This window comes from Neomonachus schauinslandi, chromosome 13, assembly GCF_002201575.2.
Source record: "Neomonachus schauinslandi chromosome 13, ASM220157v2, whole genome shotgun sequence".
NCBI lineage: Eukaryota > Metazoa > Chordata > Mammalia > Carnivora > Phocidae > Neomonachus > Neomonachus schauinslandi.
The window spans coordinates 28807614-28830910 of record NC_058415.1 but is presented as its reverse complement, the minus strand read 5'-3'; the positions used below and the strand labels follow the sequence as shown (position 1 = coordinate 28830910).

The following is a 23297-nucleotide window of genomic DNA, read 5'->3' as shown; positions in this document are numbered from 1 at the left end:
ATAACTTTGTTTATGTTTTTAAGGGGTTGTTATCTCATATACTTTCGGCATTCAGATTTGATACAAAAGAAGTTGGTCTTTTTACTCAAGGTCTTGGATATGCACCTGCAGATTACTGTCCTGGTTTGCTTAAAAATGTGAGTATTTTTAATTTATTAGTATTGAAATTTTTGTTGCTTAATGTACCATTGGCAAAAAGGGTAAATGGAAATATCTCACTCTTCCAGGAGAGATGTTTAACTTTTTTCTCTATTTATCTCTTCTTACCTTGGGCCGACTTACAGCCATGTAAGGAAGAAATGTGAGGTGGGAGATTATGAGAAAAAAGAAGGAAACCAGGAGAGGTTATTCTAAATCAACCAACCCCTCTTTTCTCTTAACGGATCTCATTTATTCTCTCAAAGATTTTTGGGAGAAGAGATTTCCTTAACCAGTGTAAACACACCCTTTTACTGTTGGGTGAGTTTTGTATTTAAAATAACCTGATAGGAACTTTATGTTAAAGCAAAAAATTCAATAAGTAACAGTGTTGTAAATAGTATTATATATTCACATCTTAGTATTAAAGCTATGTTTCCTTTTGCCTTGAATTTTGGCCAAATTCAAGAAATTTTAATTTATGATCCTCTAAATATTGTTATGAGATTTCTAATCTTTGTTAACTCTCCTGGTCTTTTGGAAACTTTATACATAAATAGCATTTTTAAAAAATAACTAGAGCTAAATTAGGAAAGAAAAAAATAAGGTAACTTTAATGTGGTTTTATTTTTAACAGGTTTGGTTTTCTTTGGAAATTAATGATCAGTGTATTGTTCATTTGATTAAATTGGAATGTGGAATAACAGACATTAAAAATAAAATCCAAGTTATTAGTAAATGTGACTTGGCACTGCTTTCTTTTCATTTTGACAAAGTAAAACAAGGAGAGGATGGGTAGGGGAGGGGAGGGAATCTCAACGGAAATATCACTCACACCAAGAAAAATAGAACTGATGTAATCCTGTTTTGCAGGATGAGTTAACCTGCAACTGATTTTGTTTTACAGATGGTTTTATCATTAGTGTCTGAACTGCGAGAGAATCATCTTAATGGATTTAACACTCAAAGGCGGTAGGTGTTAAACTAAACATCCCCCTTCTTAAGTTTCAAAATGTATCAGTCTGGTTATGAGAGAAAAATTTTATAATTCTTTGGAAATGCATGTTCATAAGTTCAGGTTATATTCTGTATGGAGAGATTATTTATACATGGTAAATTGGTGAGTTTTATGAAACTTTTTTTTTAATCACTATTCTTTCAACTTTTATAGGGCAGTAAATCATGCAATGTCTCTTGTGACCCATTGAGTAAAAAACCCTACATATACAGTAGGGAACACAAACAAAGGAAGGGCTCAGCTCAGAGAGAGAGAGAGAGAGAGAGTGTATGTGTGTCTTATAAATACACACACACACAAACAGTTATTTACAAGGCAACAGATATTTGATATGCACATATGACTTATTTTAAGAAACATAATATTCCAAAATCTAGACTAAACAAATCAAATAGATTCAGACAAATTAAAAGACAGTTAATCACATTACAAAATGTTCTTCACTATGCGAGAGAATTCAAAGTTGTCTTCATTGGTGAGTAGCATTTCATTTTTTTTTTTAAAGATTGTATTTATTCATTTGAGAGAGAGAGAGGGAGCATGAGCAGGGGGAGGGGCAGAGGCAGAGGGAGAAGCAGAAGCTGTACTGAGAGCTGGGAACCTGACACAGGGGCTCCATCCCAGGACTCTAGGATCCTGACGTGAGCCGAAGGCAGACGCTTAACCAACTGAGCCACCCAGGTGCCCTGGTGAGCATTTCATTTTTAACAAATTATTAACTAAGAGAATCTGGGGACAAGGGACTTTTGTCCTTGTTTTTTGCTTTTTGTTTGTTTTTATAAAGTTACTGTCAATTAAAACTATCACAGATGGTTTTTGCTCTCAGCCTACGTGATCCTTTGCATGTAAACTTTAAAGTAAACTATAAAACCCTTAAAAACACTGGAGAAAATCTTCATGACATTGATTTGGCAATGATTTTTTTGGATATGATACCATAAGCACAACAACAAAGGAAAAGTAAATAATTGGACTTCATTAAAATTATGAATTTTTATGAATTATAAGACATTATCAAAGCAAAAAGCCTACTGACTGAGAAATATTTGGAAGTCGTGTATCCAATAAGGGATTAATACTGAAAGAACTGAAACTCAACAAAAACAAAAAATTCAATTCAAAAATGGGCCAAGAGAGATGTCTTACATGTCTGCAAAGATGATATGTAACCGGCCAGTAAGCACATGAAACAGTGTTCAGCATCACCAATTATTAGCGAAATGCAAATCAAAACCACAGTGGGATATTACGTCACATGTATTAGCCATGATCTATAATTTTTAAGACAAGCAAAAATGGAAAATAATAAATGTTAGCAAGTAAGTTAAGGAAGTACAACCCTTGTGCATTGTTGGTGGGAGTGTAACAAACTATAGACTATAGTCTTGCTGGTGGGAATGTTAAATGGTACAGCCACTGTGGAAAAGTTTGGCAGTTCCTCAAAAAATTAAACACAGTATTACCATAAGACCCCGAAATTCCACTCTTAGGTATATATTCAAAAGAATTGAAAACAGGGACTTGAACAGATATTTGAACACCAGTGTACATAGCAGCATTATTCACAATAGCCAAAAGGTGGCAACACTCCAAGTTCCCACTAACAAAATGTGGAGTGGATAAACAAAATATGGTAAGTAAATACAACAGAATATTCTTCAGCCATAAAAAGGAATAAAATTTTTATATATGCAAGAACATGGGTGGACCTTGAAAACATCATGCTTAGTGAAATAAGCCAGACACAGAAGGGCAAATAATGTATGATTCCACTTACATGAAGTACCTAGAAGAGGAAAACTCAGTAGAGACAGCAGAAGAGAGGTTAGAGGTAGAGGGAATGGGGTTATTGTTTAATGGGCCCACCGGTTATGTTAGGGGTTAGAGATAATGAAAAGCTTTGGGGATAGATTGTGGTGATGGGTACACAGCATGTGAATGTGTTTAATGCCACTAAAGGTTACCAAGTACAAATAGTTAAAAAATAATAACAATTATGTATGTTTTACCATGATTTTAAAAAAGCAAGAAAAAAAACAAACATGATACCAGCTGTACACTCCATCAGATGACTAAAGTTTAAAACACATCAACCTGTGTTGGAGAAGATATGGAACCACTGGATTTCTCATCCACTGTCTGTGAGAATGTGAAGTGGTGTCATTACTTTGGTAGACAGTGTAGTACTTCATTATAAAGTTAAACACGCACTTATCATATGATCCACCAACTCCATTCTTGAGTATTTACTCACAGTAAACGAAAACATAGGTAGTCATAAATATTTCTATACAGATATTCATAGCTGCTCAATTTTGTAATAGTTCAAAACCAGAAATGATCCAAAGGACCACCTTACCTGGATGGATAAACAAGTAAGTATTGTCTGTTACCACCGTTTAAGAAATGAAAAGACAAGTCACAAACTGTGAGAAAATATTTTCAGATTATGTATCTGATAAAGGGCTCCTACCCAGAATATATAAAGAACTCAGTAATAAGATATAAAGAACTCAGTAATAAGACCACCCAGTTAAAAAAAAAAATAGGCAAAAGATTGGAAAATGTCATCAAAAAATATATACAAACAGCTAATAAGCACATGAATACTTGTATACAGATGTTCATAGCAGCATTATTCATAATAAAAAGTGGAAGCAACCCAAATATCCATCAACTCATGAATGGATAAACAAAATATGTTGTATCCATACAGTAGAATACTATACCTCACTAAGAAAAGAACAGTCTACTGATTCATGTTACAACATGTGTGAACCTCGAAAACATTAGGCTTAGTGAAAGAAGCCAGTCACTGAAGACCATATATTATATGATTCCATTTTTATAAAATGTCCAGAATAGGTAAATCTATAGAGACAGAGTAGATTAGCAGTTGCCTAGGGCTAAAGGTAGGAACAGGGATTTGCTGCAAATGAGTACAAAAGATCTTGAGGTGATGGAAATGTCCTAAAAGTGGATCATTAGTGGTAATGGCTGTCCAACTCAGTAATTTATTAAAAATCTTTGAATTGAACATTTCAAATAGGTACATTTTGTGGTATATAAGTTATACCTAAAAAGTAATAAGAAGAGTCCCTAGAAGGGACATGGAAAGCATTTACAGTCATTTATTTACATGTCAGGTAGAGACTTTGGTTTTGCCTTGAGATAAATGTTGAATAATAGAATTAGAAATTTATTTAAATGGACTTAAAACATCAGTAGGATACAATGTATATGTACACCCCTCACCAACAACCCAAACTATGTCAAGTTGATGATTTTTTAAAAACTTAACTGAGAATAAACAACAACAAAACAAAAACACTATTAACAAGTGGAAAACATTAGCCAGAGAATTGGAAGATATTTGCAACCACAAAACAGACAAAGGATTAGTATGGGAAGTATAGAAATGCCTCCTGCAAATCAATCATAAAGAGGCAAACACTCCAGTATAGAAATGGGCAAAAAATATAAGTTATTACTAAAAGAGGAAAGAAGAATAAATAACAAACATTTAAAAAATTCTTCAAGAGTGATGTCAGCATGACAGTAGAATAGGAAGCCCCAGTCCTTGTTTCCATACAGAGACACTGACTTAACAATGGTATATGACCCAAAGAGCCTTTATGAGAACTCCAGAAACCAATTAAGACGTTATAATACCCCAGGCAAACTCGAAGTTAAAAACAACCGTATGGAAATGGGTAAGAAGGCCATTTCATATCAATCACAGTAGCCCTTCCCCTAAGCTGGCTCAGTGTTGTGGGATTGGGAGGAAAATTCTAGCTTACAGCTTCTCCGTTGATGGGGAAAGAAAAGAATGGAATATGTTCAGTGTTTCTGCTTTGGGGGGCTGCCTGAGGGACTGGTGTCTCACTTGCCTGACTCTGACCACTGATGGGGAACCAGCATACTTTCAGTGTCTGGGAACTGTGGCACATTAGAGAGTCCTCAGCTGCTTTTTGCAGCACCAGAGAACTGACAGTGCTGTAGACAGAGGTAGGCTCGGAGAGAAAACACCCAACCCACAGCTAATGTCTAGGTGGCATAGGGGGTGGGAGAGAAGAGTGGAATATATATCTAATCTTCCAGCTTCTGAAGGGGCTACCTTAGGGATTGGTTTCAGTCTCCCTTGACTTGAAGCAATAACAGAACCAGCATACTTTGGAGGTGAGGAGGCTGCAGAGGACCAAAGAGCTTAGTGGCTTGTTGTAGCACCAGAGAACCTGCAGTACCACAGACAAACACCAGAGGGAGAAAGAGATTGCAAACTCCTGAAAAGCTGGCAAGCTCTCTGGGAAATTACACAAACAATCCCAGAGAAGACACATCCCCAGAAAAGATTCAAAGGAACCCCAGACTCTCTCACCAGGTTGATTAGTGAACATCTTCCCTTGTACAAAGGCAGTCCATAAAGACTGGGAGAAGTGGCTATTTCTTTGACTGCAGAAAACACAACAAAATATAACAAGGCACACAAAGAAACAGGAAAACATGGCCCAAACAAAGGAACAAAATTAATTTGCACAAACCTACCCTAAAGAAGTGGAGAGCTATGACCTAACTACCTGGCAAAGAATTAAAAATAATCGTCCTAAAGGAGCTCAATGCACTACAATAGAATACAGATAAACAACTAAATGAAATCAGAAAAATGATGCATAAACAAAATGAGAATATCAGCAGATAGCAATTATGAAAAACAACCAGATAGACATTCTGGAGCTGAAGAATACAATAACTGAATTGAAAAATTTAGTAGAGGGGTTCAACAGTAGACTTAGTCAAGCAGTTAACTTGAAGACATGTCACTTGAAATTGTCAAATCAAGTAAAAAAAAAAGAATGAAGAAAAGTTAATTAAGCCTAAGAGTTTATGGGACATCATCAAGTGGACCAATTATATGTATAGCAGGAGTCACAGAAGTGAGAAAAAGACAGCTTATCAAATCTGAGGAAGGAATTGGACATCCAAATTCAAGTAGGTCAAAGAACTCCCCAACTAGAATAAATCCAAAAGGACCCATAGCAAGACATGTTGTAATCAAACTGTCGAGAGACAGAAAATGTTGACAGCAGCAAGAAAAAGCAAGAAAGAATACGAGGAATGCAACACCTACAAGGAAGCTCTCCAGATTATCAGTGGATTACTCAGCATAAACATTAAGTCCAGAAGGGAGTGAGATGACATATTCAAAAGTGCTAAAACAAAAACCTGCCAACCAAGACTATTATATTCTGCAAAGTGTCCTTCAAAAATGGAGAAATTAAGACTTTCCCAAATAAACAAAAGCTGGGGGAGTTCATCACCACAAGACCAGCCTTACAAGAATCGTTAAAGGGAGTTTTTCAAGTTGAAACCAAAGGACTTTAGGCAGCAACACAAGAGCATACTGAAATATAAAACTCTCTGTTAAAGGTAAATATATAAACAAATGCAAAATCCTGTGATACTGTAATGGTAGTACATAAATTACTTTTAAATCTGTTAATAAAAGTTAGACAATAAAAGCATAATTAAGAACTATAACCACAAAAGTATGTTAATGGGAGCACCTGGGTGGCTCAGTCGGCTAAGCATCTGCCTTTGGCTGAGGTCATGATCTTGGGGTCCTGAGATTGAGCCCCATGTGGGGCACCCTGCTCAGCTGGGAGCCTGCTTCTTCCTCTCCTCCCCACTCCTGCACTCTCTCTCTCTCTCTCTCGCTATCCCTGTCTCTCTCTCTCAAATAAATAAATAAAATGTTAAAAAAAAAGTAGTAAGTGATAAAATCCTGAATACTTTTCTTAGCAGTCCTACAATACAAGTTAGATGAAAATAATAACTATGATGTTAATTAACATTTTATTCTACTACTAATACATGTCAGTCCTCCGTAGTTATAATGAGATATGTAGAACTAAGTTAGTGGCAATTCTTTTGTTCAATCACCAGCTTTTAGGGTAAATAAAACATTCAGGGCATGCCTGAGATAAAAATGCTCAGTCACAGGCTGGGTGAACACAGAGTTCTGACAGAAACCAGGGAGACAAGAGTGATTGACTACTTCTCTGTGAGGGTTCACTGAACACTGAAAGCTCACTTTCAGCTCAGGGGCTAGAGAGTGGAGCACCGCCATATTCATCCTGCCTATCAGTGCTGAAAGCCTTCAGGGAGCAAAACAGCACCACCTAGTGCAATCTGGAGCTGCTTACACTGAGCTGGGCCCCCTGGCAAGTGAGGCCCATTTCCACAAGTGCAAGGGCACCTGAAAATCAGCCCGACAGGCCCCTCCCCCAGAAGACCAGCAGGAACAACTGGCTAGCACCCTTTACTCATCATAGAAAACTGCAAAGCTTCAGCTCTTGGGAAAAACAGTATATAGCACTTGAGGGTTTTTTTTTATTCTTTAGTCTTTCAGTTTTTTTTTTTTCCCCAGCTACTTTATTTTTTTAATTGTTTTTTCTTTTTACTTTTTACTCTTCATATATATATATTATTTTTGGTTTCCTTTCATAGTATTTTATTTTATTTTTGTATATATATAAGTTTTTCTTTCTTTCCTATTTTGGGATCTAGTTTCTTTTAACAAGCAGACCAAAACACACCCAGGATCTAGTTTTTTGTTTTGTTCTGCTTTGTTTCTTGTTTGACTTTTTCTTGTTTTATTTTTGTTTTCTTCTGCTTTGTTCTCTTTGTTGTGGTGGTAGTGGTGGTCTTTTCTCTCTCTTTCTTCTGTTCTTTTCTGGACAAAATGATGAGATGGAGAAATTTACCCCCAAAAAAGAACAGGAGGGTAGTACTCACTGCCAGGGATTTAATCAATACGGATATGAGTAAAGATGTCTGAACTGGAATTTAAAACAATGATTACAAAGATACTAGCTGGGCTTGAAAAAAGCATAGAAGACACTAGAGAATCCCTTACTGTAGAAATAAAGAAACTAAAACCTAGTCAGGCTGAAATTAAAAATACTATTACTGAGATGCATCCCAAATGGAGGCCCTGAAAGCAAAGATAAATGAGGAAGAAGAGAGTGTCAGTGATATAGATAAAATGATGGAAAATAAGAAAGCTGAAAAGAAGAGAGAAAGACAACTACTCTATCAGGAAGGAAGATTTCGAGAATTCAGCGATTCCATAAAGTGAAATAATATCCAGATAACAGGGGTTCCAGAAGATGTAGAGAGGGAGAGAAGGGCAGAAGATTTATTTGAACAAATTATAGCTGAGAACTTCCTAATCTGGGGAAGGAAACAGGCATTCAAGTCCAGGAGGCAGAGAGAAACCCCCCGCAAAATCAATGAACATAGGTCAATACCTTGACATATAATAGTGAAGTTTGCAAATTTCAAAGATAAAGAGAAAAATCCTGAAACCAAGAGGTCCTTAACCTACAAGGGGTAGACACATAAGACTGGCAGCAGACCTGTCCACAGAGACCTGGCAGGCCAGAAAGGACTGGTATGATATATTCAGTGTGCTAAATGGCAAAAATATGCAGCCAATATACTTTATCCAGCAAGGCTGTCATTCAGAATAGAAGGAGAGATAGAGAGTTTCCAGGACAAATAAAAACTAAAGGAATTTGTGAACACTAAACCAGCCCTACAACAAATATTAAAGGGGATCCTTTAGAGAAGGGAGAGCCCAAAAGTAACAAAGACCAGAAAGGAATAGAGACAATAGACAGAAATAGCAATGTCACAGGTAATACAATGGCACTAAATTTTCACTAGTTACTCTAAATGTAAATGAGCTAAATGCCCCAATCAAAAAGCACAGGGTATCAGACTGGATTAAAAAACAACAACAAAAAAAAAACAAGACCCATCCATATACTGTCTACAAGAGACTCACTTTAGGCCCAAAGACACCTCCAGATTGAAAGTGCGGGGGTGGAGAACTATTTATCATGCCAGTGGACATCAAAAGAAAGTTGGAGCAGCAATCCTTATATCAGACAAACTGGATTTTAAACCAAAGAGTATAATAAGAGATGAAGGAGGATACTATATCATATTTAAAGGGTCTATCCAACAAGAAAAGCTAACAACTGTAAATATTTATGCCCCTAATATGGGAACAACCAAATAAATAAACCAATTACTAACAAAGTTAAAGAAACTCATTGATAATAATACAATAATAATAGGGGATTTTAACACCCTGCTTGCAGCAGTGGACAGATCATCTAAGCAGATCAACAAGGAAACAAGAGCTTTGAATGACACACTGGACCAGATGGACTTCACATATATATTCAGAGCATACCATCCTAAAACAACAGAACACACATTCTTCTCAAGTGCACATGGAACATTCCCCAGAATAGATCACATCCTGGGTCACAAATCAGATCTCAACCGGTACCAAAAGTTTGGGATCATTCCCTGCATATTTTCGGACCACAATGCATTGAAACTAGAACTCAATCACGAGAGGGAATTTGGAAAGAACTCAAATACATGGAGAATAAAGAGCATCCTGGTAAAAAATGAATGGGTCAACCAGGAAATTAAAGAAGAATTAAAAAAATATATGGAAGCAAATGAAAATGAAAACATGGCAGTTCAGAACCTTTGGGATGAAGCAAAGGCGGTCCTACGAGGGAAGTTTACAGCAAACAGGCCTTTCTCAAGAAACAAGAAAAGTCTCAAAAACACAACCTTACCTTAGACCCAAAGGAGCTGGAAAAAGAACAGCAAATAAAGCCAAAATCCAGCAGGAGAAGAGAAATAATAAAGATTAGAGCAGCAATCAATGATACAGAAATCAGAAAAACAAAAGAACGGATCAAAGAAACTAGTAGCTGTTTCTTTGAAAGAATAAGATCGATAAACCCCTAGCCAGACTTACCAAAAAGAAAAGAGAAAGGACCCAAATAAATAAAATCCTGAATGAAAGAGGAGAGATCACAACCAGCATCAAAGAGATACAATTATAAGAGAATGTTATGAGCAATTAACAGATTAGGCAATCTGTAAGAAATGGATGCATTCTTACATATGAACATATAATCTACCAAAACTGAAACAGAGAGAAGTAGAAAAAAACCTGAATATACTCATAACCAGCAAAGGAATCAAATCACTAATCAAAAATCTCCCAAAAACCAAGAGTCTAGGGCTGGATGGCTTCCCAGGGGAATTCTACCAAACATTTAAAGAATTAATACCTGTTCTTCTGAAGCTGTTTCAAAAAATAGAAATGGAGGGAAAACTTCCAAACTCATTCTATGAGGTCAGCCTTACCTTGATCCCGAAACCAGACAAAGACCCCACCAAAAAGAATTACAGACCAATATCCCTGATGAACATGGATGCAGAAATTCTCACCAAGATACTAGCTAATAGGATCCAACAGTATACATTAAAAGGATTATTCACCACAACCAAATGGGTTTTATTCCTGGGCTGCAAGGGTGGTTCAACATTTGCAAATCCATCAGTGTGATACACCACATTAATAAAAGAAAGAACAAGAACCATATGATCCTCTCAGTAGATGCAGAGAAAGCATTTGACAAAATACAGAATCCTTTCTTGATCAAAACTGTCCACAGTGTAGAGATAGAGGGAACATACCTCAATATCATAAAAGCCATTATGAAAAGTCCACAGCAAATATCATCCTCAATAGGGAGTAACTGAGACTTTCCCCCTAAGGTCAGAAACACAACAGGGATGTCCACTCTCACCACTGTTGTTCAACATAGTGCTGGAAGTCCTAGCCTCAGCAATCACACGGTAAAAAGAAGTAACAGGTATCCAGCCTGGCAAAGAAGAAATCAAACTTTCACTCTTTGCAGATGACATGATATTCTATGTAGAAAACCCAGAAGACTCCATCCAAAAATTGTTAGAACTGATAAAGGAGTTCAGCAAAGTCACAAGATATAAAATCAATGCGCAGAAGTCAGTTGCAGTTTTATACAATAACAATGAGGCAGAAGAAAGAGAATTCAAGGAATCGATCCCACTTAAAATTGCACCAAAAACCATGAGATACCTAAGAATAAGCCTAACCAAAGAGGTAAAGGATCTTTACTCTGAAAACTATAGAACACTTATGAAAGAAATTGAGAAAGACACAAAGAAATGGAAAAACATTCCATGCTCATGAATTGGAAGAACAAATATTGTTAAAATGTCATGCTACCCAGGGCAGTCTACACATTCAGTGCAATCCCTATCAAACAAAATACCATCAACATTTTTCACAGAGCTGGAACAAACAATTCTAAAATTTGTATGGAAGCAGAAAAGACCCCGCGTAGCCAAAGTAATGTTGGGAAAAAAAAGCAAAGCTGGAGGCATCACAATTCTGGACTTCAAACTGTATTACAAAGCTGTAATCATCAAGGCAGTATGGTACTGGCACAAAAACAGACACGTAGATCAGTGAAACAGAATAGAGAACCCAGAAGTGGACCCTCAACTCTGTGGTCAACTAATCTTCGACAAAGTAGGAAAGAATGTCCAATGGAAAAAAGACAGTCTCTTCAGAAATGGTGTTGGGAAAATCGGATAGCCACATGCAGAAGAATGAAATCAGACCACTTTCTTACACCATACACAAAAATAGACTCAAAATAGATGAAAGACTAAATGTGAGACAGGAGTCCATCAAAATCCTAGAGGAGAACGCAGGCAGCAACCTTTTGACCGAGGTTGCAGCAGCTTTTTACCAGACCATCTCCAAAGGCAAGAGAAACAAAAGCAAAACTGAACTATTGGGACTTTATGAAGATAAAAAAGCTTTTGCACAGCAGAGGAAACAGTCAACAAAACTAAAAGGCAACCTACTGAATGGGAGAAGATACTTGTCTTGTCATATAAGGGGCTAGTATCCCAAATCTATAAAAAATTAATCAAACTCAACACCCAAAAAAACAAAAAAATCTAGTCAAGAAATGGGCAGAAGAGATGAACAGACATTTTTCTACAGAAGACATACAAATGGCCAACAGACACATGAAAAAATGCTTACCATCATTTGGCATCAGGGAAATACAAATCAATACCACAATGAGACACCACCTCACAGTGGTCAGAATGGCTGAAATGAACAACTCAGGAAACAACAGTTGTTGCCAAGGATGCGGAGAAAGGGCAACCCTCTTACACTGTTGGTGGAAATGCAAACTGATGCAGCCACTTTGGAATACAGTATGGAGGTTCCTCAAAAAGTTAAAAATAGAGTTACCGTACAACCCAGCAATTGCACTACTAGGTATTTATGCAAAGGATACAAACAGTGATTTGAAGCAGCAATGTCCACAATAGCCAAACTATGGAAAGAGCCCAGATGTCCATTGACAGATGAATGGATAAAGAAGAGGTGGTATATATATATATTCAGTAGAATATTATTCAGCCATCAAAAAGAATGAAATCTTGACATTTACAACAATGTGGTTGGAACTAGAGGGTATTATGCTAAGCGACATAAGTGAGAGGAGCACAAATACCATATGATTTCACTTATATGTGGAATTTAAGAAACAAAACAGATGAACGTAGAGGAAGGGAAAGAAAATTAAAATAAGACAAAGCATAGAGGAAGGAAATCATGAGACTCTTAATTATAGAAAACATACTGAGGGTTGCTGGAAGGGAGGTGGTGGGCAGATGGGGTAATTGGGTGATGGGCATTAAGGAGGGCACTTGAGGTAATGAGCACTGGGTGTTGTATGCAATTGATGAATGACTGAATTCTACCTCTGAAACTAAGAATACAGTATATGTTAATTAAATTGAATTGAAATAAGAAACTTAAAAAAAAAAAAAAGAATGAGACTACTATGAACAACTATACTGTAACAAATTGGATAACCTAGAAGAAATGGTTAACTTTTTTATAAACATACAACCTACCAAGAGTGAATCATAAATTTAAAAAATCTGAACAGATCTATAACGGGAAGGAGATTGAATCAGTAATCAAAAACTTTCCAACAGGGCGCCTGGGTGGCTCAGTTGGTTAAGCGACTGCCTTCGGCTCAGGTCATGATCCTGGAGTCCCGGGATCGAGTCCCACATCGGGCTCCCTGCTCGGCAGGGAGTCTGCTTCTTCCTCTGACCCTGCCTCCTCTCATGCTCTCTGTCTCTCATTCTCTCTGTCTCAAATAAATAAATAAAATCTTTAAAAAAAAAAAAAAAAAAAAAAACTTTCCAACAAAGAAAAACCCAGGACCAGATGGTTTCACTAGAGTTTTCTACCAAATATTTAAAGAATTAACACCAATCCTTCTCAAACTTTTTCAAGTAATTGAAGAGGAGGGTACATTTCAAAACTCATTTTATGAAGCCAGCATTACTGTGATACCAAAGGTAGATAAAGACAGTAGAAGAAAAGAAAACTGTAGACCAATATTCGTGATGAATATTGATGATGTGTAAAAATCCTCATCAGTATACAAGCAAACCAAACTCAGCAATACACTAAAAAGATTATGCATATGGTCAAGTGGGATTTATTCCTAGCATGCAAAGATGGTTCAACATACAAAAACCAATTAGTGTAATACACCATATTAGCTGAATGATGGAGAAAACCACATCATGATAATTTTAATTAAATCAGAAAAAACTTTCTGATAAAATTCAACACCCTTTCATGATAAGAAAATTCAACAAATCAGGAATACAAAGAAACTACTTCAACAAAATAAAGACCATGTGTGAGAAGGCTGCAACTAGCATCATCCTTCATGGTGAAAGACCAAAATTTTTTCCTTCTAAAATCAGAAACAAAACAAGGATACCCTCTCTTACCACTTCTTTTTAACAAAGTACTGGAAGTACTAGAGCAATTGGGCAAGACAAAGAAACAAAAGGCATCCAAATTTTATTTTGAGTGTGTTTTTTTTAAGATTTTATTTAGAGAGAGAGAGCGCTCACGCACATGGGAGGAGGGGGAGAAGGGGAAGGAGAAGGAGAGAGAATCTTCAGCACAATCTGCGCTGAGGATAGATCCTGACGCTCAGTCCCATCACCCCGAGATCATGACCTGAGCAGAAACCAAGAGAAGGACACTTAACTGACAGAGCCACCCATGTGCCCCAAGGCATCCAAAAATTTTTTTAAAGATTTATTTAGTTTAGAGAGAGAATGAGCAGGGGGGGAGGGACAGGGGGAGGAGAGAGAGTCCCAAGCTGACTGCATACTGAGCATGGAGCCCTGCAGTGGGTCTTGATCTCAGGGCCTTGAGGTCAAGACCTGAGCCCAAACCCATGGTCGGACGTTTAACCAACTGTACCACCCAGGCACCCCTCAAGGCATCCAAATTTTAAGGGACAGTTTATTGTTTGTAAATGACGTGATCTTATATCTACAAAAGCCTAAAGACTCCACAGAAAAACTGTTAAAACTAATAAATGAATTCAGTAAAGTTACAGGACGCAAAATCAATACTCAAATATCAATTGTGTTTTTATACGCTAACAGCAGTCCAATAAGAGATTTTTTTAAAAGCCCATTTATAATAGCATCAAAAAGACAAAATATCTAGGAATAAATTTAATCAAGGAGATGAAAGACTTGTATGCTACAAACTACAAAACATTGCTGAAAAACATTAAGTATGTCACAAATACATGAAAAGGCATTGTGTTGAGGGATTGAAAGATTTAATATTGTCAAAATGTCCACACTACCCCAAGCAGTCCATAGATACAGTGCAGTCCTATTAAAATCCAGATGGCATTTTTCTTTTGCAGAAATGGAAAAAAAAAAAAAAAAGCCCTAACATTCATAAAGAATCTTAGAGAACCCCAAATAGCCAACAACCTTGTAAAGAAAAACAAAGGTAGAGGACTCACACCTCTGGATTTGAAAACATATCTCAAGGCTACAGTTATTAAGCCACTTTGGTACTGGTATAAAGCCAGACACAGAGACCCATGGAATAGAATAGGAAGGAAGTTGCAAAAAGATACCTGTAATGTCATAAAACAATACACACATATAAAGTAAAAGTGTTAAAACTAGACGGAAAGGACTCATATCATTAGGGGAGTGCCAGGTCCTGGGAAGGAGAAGAGGAAATGGGACAGGAGAAGGGTATTTCTTTTTTTTTTTTTTTTCTTAGGAGAAGGGTATTTCAACTATAATTGAAACATTCTTATTTCTTTAAAACCTCAACTAGAAATAACAATAAAATGTTAGCGTTGTAAAAATCTTGGCAATGAGTACAGAGTTGATGTTATAGTAATTCCCTATGTTTTTGTATACGTCATAATTTTATAATTAAACTTTAAAAAATGAAAATACAGTATTAGCTAGTAAAATCCTGAAAATTAAAAGATAATATTCATAATAAAGGAATAATTTCATGCTTCAGATTCTTATTTCCAAAATAGCAGGTGTAGTTCATGAAAAAACAACCATCTTTAATCAGCCTCCACTTGGTTAGTATTTATTCCTCTGTGCAGTATTTTTCCCCTTTATTTAAATCTTTTGCACTGTACCCATTATTTGATTTTACTGGTCTTTCAGATTCTTTCTTTACTGAGGGATGTCCATGCTGGCACTCCAGCTGGCGGTAGCCGCAGGGATACAGTGGTGATTAACTTGGTTAGTAGTTTAAAAACATTTTTAGTCAAAGCAAGTCGGTGATGTAATTAGTAAAATTCTTAACTGAATTTACCAAGAGTATGAGATGCTTGTGCTAGTAGAATGTCCTCTGGACACTGGCACATCTGATACATTTCTAATTTGCTCTGTTGAATAATGTTTACTATGGAGTCTTAATTTTTGAATGAATTTCAGAATTCAACAAGAAATGTCTTGCAGGTATTTTTTTGAATGTGTTGAGTTTTTAGAGAAATTCAATCTCTTGAATTAAGTTCATTTATACTTATCAGAAGATTGAATTTAAAAAGCAAGTTGATGCTCAGCATTCTTTTTGAGTCTCTTTATGAGCTTTTAAAGTCCTACTTTTAAGACCTCAAACCAGGAAGTTCTGTTCTCCATCCATAAAAGAACCTGGATCCCTTAAAGCTTATGTGAGACTCAGAACACATCTACAGTTCTCTAGTGAATTTTAAGTCCAACCAAGTGTGTTCTCTTGTCTCAAGTAGAAACTGATTTCATGAAATTGGTAGTGGAATGGCATCATGATAACATTTAAAAGAGCTGCCAAACATGCTGGAGCCATTATAGTTGTTGCTATCATAAGTTATAATAATAACTACAATATGCATCATTATAATGTATAAATTTCTCCTACTATATGTATATATATATGTGTGTGTGTGTGTGTATGAAGTTTTCTGTACATTTTTAAGATTTAAAAGTCAAAAAAGTTGAATAAGAATATACTATAGTACGCAGACTACTTTCTGGTATACTTGAATGTAGATATTCCCCTATTTATGAGACTTAAATTTTATCATTTTCTTTCCCCTAGGAAGACTTAAAATGTTAAAGCCACCAAGAGCCTCTTAAACACCATATAAGCAATGCAATTCTGTTTTTCTCTGTGTTGTTAATAGAGGGCATCTTACTTTTTTTTTTTTTTTTCATTTTTTTGCTACTTAAATCTTTTTTTTTTTAAAGATTTTATTTACTTTTGAGAGAGAGAGCATGAGTGGGGGAGGGCAGAGGGAGAAGCAGACTCCCTGCCGGACAGGGAGCCTGATGTGGGACTCAATCCCAGTACCCTGGGATCATGACCTGAGCCGAAGGCAGAGATTTAACTGACTGAGCCACCCAGGCGACCTCTACTTAAATCTTTAAAGTTCATTTCAAAAGACTCAAAAGTCTTGTAGAAAATATAGAATTAATCTCATAACTTCAATGCATACAGTGGCAGAGGAACAAAAAAATAGGAAAATCTGTTTGGTTTCCTTTTGCATTATTTTTAGAAGCCTGATAAATGGTCTTGTCATAGGATTTTAAATAGAATTTCACTTGCCACCAACTAAGATCAACAATTCAGTGACAGAATATTTAAATTCTCTCCTGTTCTTTGCCATAAACCGTCCAGAAGGAATGACATTCTGGACTTTGAGAGCATCATCAGTTTATCTTGTAGTTCTATGGTTTGCTGCAGATGTTTTGGAAGCGTCAGTATAGCCACATGGGAATGATGTTTCCAGCAGTATATGGTTACTGTTGAGCCTTCTGCAGTTGAATTTTTGTGAAAAAATCATTTGGAAGTGCTGCTCTGGCAATCAATCAAGACATAATGCTTATCATAATCCAGTCTGGAAAGTGTTGCATAACTATAGTTGAAGTTGGACCTCCACATTCTGGCAAGCTTCAGACCAAAAGAGGGAGCCGTGAAGGCTGTGAGCACTTTGAAGCCCTTCAGAAGATCATCAGTTGACCTTGCCTGCATTTTGATAGAACCAAGAACTGCTGAAATTTATATGAGACTTTAGAATTTTTCAGGAAAATTCTCTTGGACCTTTTCAGCCTAATTGAGAGATACAATCTGCAGACCATAAATTTCAGTGCTTGATAAATGCCCTTGGTGCCAGGATTGTCTTTTCCATTCACCTAGTCACCAGTGATAGTCTCTGACTCCTCTCTTTTAAGGTAATGAGAGGATGGTAAGAATTTTAAGATGAGAGAAAAGTTGGACTTACAGGTCTTTTAGAGAGGAGGATTGTTGAAGGGCAAGATCACTACCTCCCTGCTTCTTTATTTCAGAGTTCTGGATTTACTATGAGTACACATAACTCTTTTTCCATTTCTCAAACATTCGCAGAACCCTTATTCTATGCAAAATATTCTACATTCTGTGCAAAATATACAAAAAACCTTCCACATTCCACACACAACAACTCTCCCTTTCTCCTATCCTACCCAGTAAGTTAATAAATTCCAAAAATTTAAGGTATTTACAACTCAAGCTAAATCTCTCTTTTCATTAAACTGAGATGATGGACTTGAAAACGTTAATTATTTTTAGATCTAAAACCACCTTGGTGGTGGGTTAAAGAAAGATGGTAGAGCACTGTGGAAGATACCTGTTGTTAAAGAGACCTCAGTCATTTAGGAAAGTGGTACAGAACAAGAAGTGAATTTTAGAAAAGGTGATTATTTGAGGAGAAAAGATGAACTGCTCACACATGAGAAGAAATCATTTTGTAGTTTGACAAAAATTTATTTCTGTGAGAATTTTACAGTTGATTATCAAGAATATAATACAACTCAACTGAAAGTTTATAGGAATTAACTAACAAAAAATAAATCTTAAATACAGTTCTATCATGTCTCCTTAAAGTATTCAGGTTATTACTGGAGATTCATACCTTATTCTGGGGACTGCTACTGAAGAAGTAGTATACAGCAGCATTTCTCAGGCTTCAGTGTGCATAAGGATCATCTCATGTTAAGATGTTAACAAGCAGGGCGCCTGGGTGGCTCAGTTGGTTGGGCGGCTGCCTTCGGCTCAGGTCATGATCCTGGAGTTCTGGGATCGAGTCCCGCATCGGGCTCCCTGCTCAGCAGGGAGTCTGCTTCTCCCTCTCCCGCTCCCCGCTCTTGTGCTCTTTCTCTCTCTCACTCTCTCTCTCAAATAAATAAATAATATCTTTAAAAAAAAGATGTTAACAAGCAGAGGGCGCCTGGGTGGCTCAGTCAGTTAAGCGTCTGTCTTTGGCTCAGGTCATGATCCCAGGGTCCTGGGATTGAGTCCCATACAGGGCTCCTTGCTCCCCAGGGAGTCTGCTCCCTCTGCCCCTCCCCCCTGCTCATGCTTGCTCGTGTGCTCTCTTTCTCTCTCTCTTGCAAAAATAAATAAAATCTTAAAAAAAAAAAGATATTAACAAGCAGATTTTTTGGCCCCACTCATAGGGATGCTAATGCTGATGATTCTGAGGACCATATTTTTGGAGTAACTCCGATATAGAGTGCTTGGCCAGATCCTGAAGATTAAAGTACAAGACCTGGGGCACCTGGGTGGCTCAGTGAGTTAAGCATCTGACTTTTGGTTTTGGCTCAGGTAATGATCTCATGATCTCATGGGTCATGGGGTCGAGCCCCACATCATCGGGCTCTGCTCAGTGGGGAGTCTGCTTGGAGATTCTCTCTGCCTGCCCCTCCCCCCACTCATGCATGTGCTCTCACTTGCATTCTCTCTCTCTGTCCCAAATAAAAATAAATTTTTTTAAATAAAATAAAGTGTAAGACCTATGAAGAAGAGTGGCTCTCCTAATCTAATCAGATGAAAATATAATGCAAGAGACTAAATCAAGTGATGAACTAAGTTCACACATGGCCTAGCATTCACTTTATACTCCAACTCCTAGAAATGATGGGGGCATTTTTAACAATTAAGTATATAATACTGTAAAACAAGGGAGCATTTGACAACCCACAAATTACAGGAAAGGCTTCAAATAGCAGGTAGTGGGATATTTTTGAAGGAAAATATCACAGCCCACAAAGCTTGCAAGAGAGGACTACTGCAAAGGTAAAAGTAACGCTGGGGTGGATTCATGGAACAGGAGGGTACATGGCAGCCAACAAGACAGCTTGTTGGGACTACTGCAATTCACATAATCAGACTATGGGCTGGGTCCTCATACACTCCTCCTTATCCACTGCCTTCAAACAAGAGACAACAGAAATGTCCTGTTTCCAGCAGGAAGGAGGGAGGAAGATTTGGAGAAGTAAGCACCAAATGGCTATTAATTCCCAACAGTTCTGGGGGTGCTCCAATGTGCAGAGTGTGATTTATTGGCAACCCCAACCAGCACTACATCCTGACCTCCAGAGGAAGCTATAGTAAAAGGCATTCCTGGGGAGGCTAATGGGGAATCCTAAATTCCAGAAAGAGCAAACAAAAAAATCACCAGATAATCATGGAAAACCAACACCATGAAGAAAAATGAACTAAATGCAACAAAACAGAAGATGCAAATACACTAATTAAATGGATTATGTTGGACAAACAAGTGGTTTTTTTTAAAGGTATAATTAATTGCCCTAAGAATAATAAGAGAAACTTCCAAATCCTTGAAATACGAATAAATTGGTTACATTTCTAAAAAGGGGACTTATAGGAAAAAATGAATAAAAGGCTAAAGAGATAGAGCTGAATAGCAAATAATGACTTCAAAGACTGAGCCAAATAGTTCTCCTAGGAGAAAGTACAGAAGGACAGAGAAGTAGAAAGTAAGAAGGTGGGGTTTTTTGGTTTTGTTTTTCCTTTTTAATATAAGAGATCAGAGTGGGTTATGGGGGAAGATGATGGGGTAAGAAGGGCCAGGAATCCACCTCTTTACTTAGACCAAAACTTTACTAAGAGACTCTGCCTGATGTAACTGTTTTGGAACTCTGGAGTCTGCTTGAAGACTTGCAGCTTTGGGGGGATGATTTGGCCAGTAAATTTCAGCTGTTATCATGATAGAGACTACCCATCACCAATCCCCTAGACACATGATGGGCAGCTGTACCTGCATTCCTAGACAGGCTTGTAGTAGGGGTGGGCAGTGCTTGATGAGTTTTGGTCTAGTATCAAAAGATAATATGCACAGTTATATGAAGAGGCTATTAAAATACTTTGAAAACTATATATCTTTGTGGGGCTAGGCTTTATTCATATACTTTGCTCAAAACATAGTGCAACAGATTGAATGCAGAAATGTGTACAAGAGGGCGCCTGGGTGGCTCAGTTGGTTAAGCGACTGCCTTCGGCTCAGGTCATGATCCCAGAGTCCTGGGATCGAGTCCCGCATCGGGCTCCCTGCTCGGCAGGAAGCCTGCTTCTCCCTCTCCCACTCCCCCTGCTTGTGTTCCTGCTCTCGCTGTCTCTGTCTCTGTCAAATAAATAAATAAAATCTTTAAAAAAAAAAAAAAAGAAAGAAATGTGTACAAGAATCCAAGCGTCTTCTTTCAGGCCATATAGTAAGATTTACAAACATTTAAATGAGTGCCACTCTTCTCACTATTTTATTTTTGTCTTGTAAAATACCGTTATGTTTAACAAAAAATGTTATTCATGTTAACATCTAATGAGTTTATCAGTGTTACTTTTAGTGAATAAGTATTTTCAGGTGTCTCTGCTCTAATTTCAAACATCATAAATGTTGAAAGTTACAACCTCATAAACAAAAGTTCTTTGGTATTCTCAGTAATCTTTAAGTTAAAATTCAACACACTGAGAATCTCCTGACCTCTACACAGTTTCTATCCCAGACCCCCTGAAGAAGGGGAAGGGCTCAGGGAGACCTATCTTGCGATGTATCGTCAATAAAGTATACTGTACCCAGCTCAAAAAAAAAAATACATGTATATATAAGCAGACCAGCAGTGGTCACCAGATATTTAAGGAAATCATATTAAGCATATAATATGAAAAAATAGCAATACAAATAAAAATTATTCAAAGAAAAGACTATCTCAAGTAAATTAATATTAGTGCCTGCATAAAAATAAAAGGTAACATTATATCCATTAAATAAGAACAGGATGCTATTTTAAAAAAAGAAAAGGAACATCTAGGCTATTAAAAAAAACTTCTTGTAAATGAATCACGAGAGATGAAAACCATAATAAAAGGATTGGGAGGTGCCCGGGTGGCTCAGTGGGCCTTCGGCTCAGATCATGATCCCAGGGTCCTGGAATCGAGCCCCGCATCAGGCTCCCTGCTCAGCAGGGAGTCTGCTTCTTCCTCCCACTCTGCCCCTCTCCCCCTGTTCATGCTCTCTCTCTCAATAAATAAAATCTTAAAAAAAAAAAAAAAAGGATTGGAAGATAAATTTGAACAGTTCTTTCAAAATCTAGAGTAAAAAGACCAAGAAATGAAAAATAAGACAGAAAAGTGTCCGGGAAGTTCAATATTCAAAAACATTGGAGTTCTCATAAAGAGAGAACAGATAAAAGAGTAGATAGAAAATTATCAAAGAAACAATCCAAGAGAACTTTTCTGGTTTAAGCTCCACTGAGTGCCCAGCACAATGAATAAAAATAAATCCATACCAACACACATCAGTGTGAAATTTCAAAGAGAATTTCCAAAAGCCTCAAGGGAGTAAAAACAAGACTTATATAAAGAATAAAGATTCATAATAGCATGGGCCTTCTCAGGAACAACACTGGAAGCTAGAAGACAGTGGAACCATACCTTCACAATTTCGTTGGAAAATTATAAGATTTCTGTCCTCAGCCGAAGTATCAATCAAGTGTGAACGTAAAATAAAGATATTTCGAGACATGCAAAGTCTCAAATACTTTATCTCTCATCTGCCTTTTCCCACATAAGAAGAATGAACCAAGAAAGAAAAAGATACAGGGTTCAGGAAAGAAGTGAAGGAAATCCCCAGGACAGAGATCCCAAGATGATAACTGTACAGAGGGAATAAAAAGTGACCTGCCTGGATTGGAACAGGTCAGAGGGTTCTAGGAGAAACTTCTTTTAAGATGATGAAAGTGGTAGAATGTCAGATATATTTGGATGTAGTGCAAGGCGATTATGCACTTGGGTTGGAGTTTGGGAAAAAGGAAACTGGTCATCTTTTGGAGTGCAATTTAATATGCAAATGCTTACACAGGGTCCCAGATAGGCATGTGCAAGGATACCACTGTAGCAGTGTCTGTAATGGTGAGAAATCAGAAATAACCTAAATGTCTATAAATAAGAACATTGTCAAATTACAGAACACACATATTTGTTTAATAATAGGCAGCAAGTAAAAAAAAATGGGGGACAGCTTTTTGTTTTCTGTTGTGGTTCCATTTGTTTTTCAGAAAACACAAGACTAAATTTCTAGATTTATGATTATATATGAATGTAACTAGAAAAAGATCTAATAGCCTGTATCTCAAACTTTCATTGTATCGATCTCTAGTTGTTTATTCATTTAACATCTATTTCTTGAGCATGTAATATGTGTAAGGAGTTGGTTCCTTCATGCTGGGACTGGAGCAGAGAGCAAAACAGAAAAAAGGACGTGTCCTCATAAAGCTGATATCCTAGGAGGAAGAAACAGATGATGAAAAATAAATACATTATAGGTCAGGTGATGAAAAGTACTCTGAAGAAAAGTAAAACGGTAAGATAGATAAATGGGGTGGGAGGGCACTTTGTTTAAGCTCTGCTGTCCAGTGGTGCTTCCTGCAGTTATGGACAAGTTCTGGAAATTTGCAGTGTCTAATACTGTAAGCCACTAGCCTCATGTACCCGCTGAGCATT

At 37.1% G+C, this 23297-nt stretch overlaps 1 protein-coding gene across 1 annotated transcript in view; it reads left to right on the top strand.

The window, feature by feature from the left end:
* The window catches only part of FANCC (FA complementation group C), a 281479-nt gene that overhangs the window by 191632 nt on the left and 66550 nt on the right, over positions 1–23297 (top strand). The window contains exons 6-7 of the mRNA XM_044920602.1: positions 24–137; positions 1046–1110. Coding sequence (XP_044776537.1) covers positions 24–137; positions 1046–1110 — 179 coding nt within the window. The remainder of the gene's footprint in view (positions 1–23; positions 138–1045; positions 1111–23297) is intronic.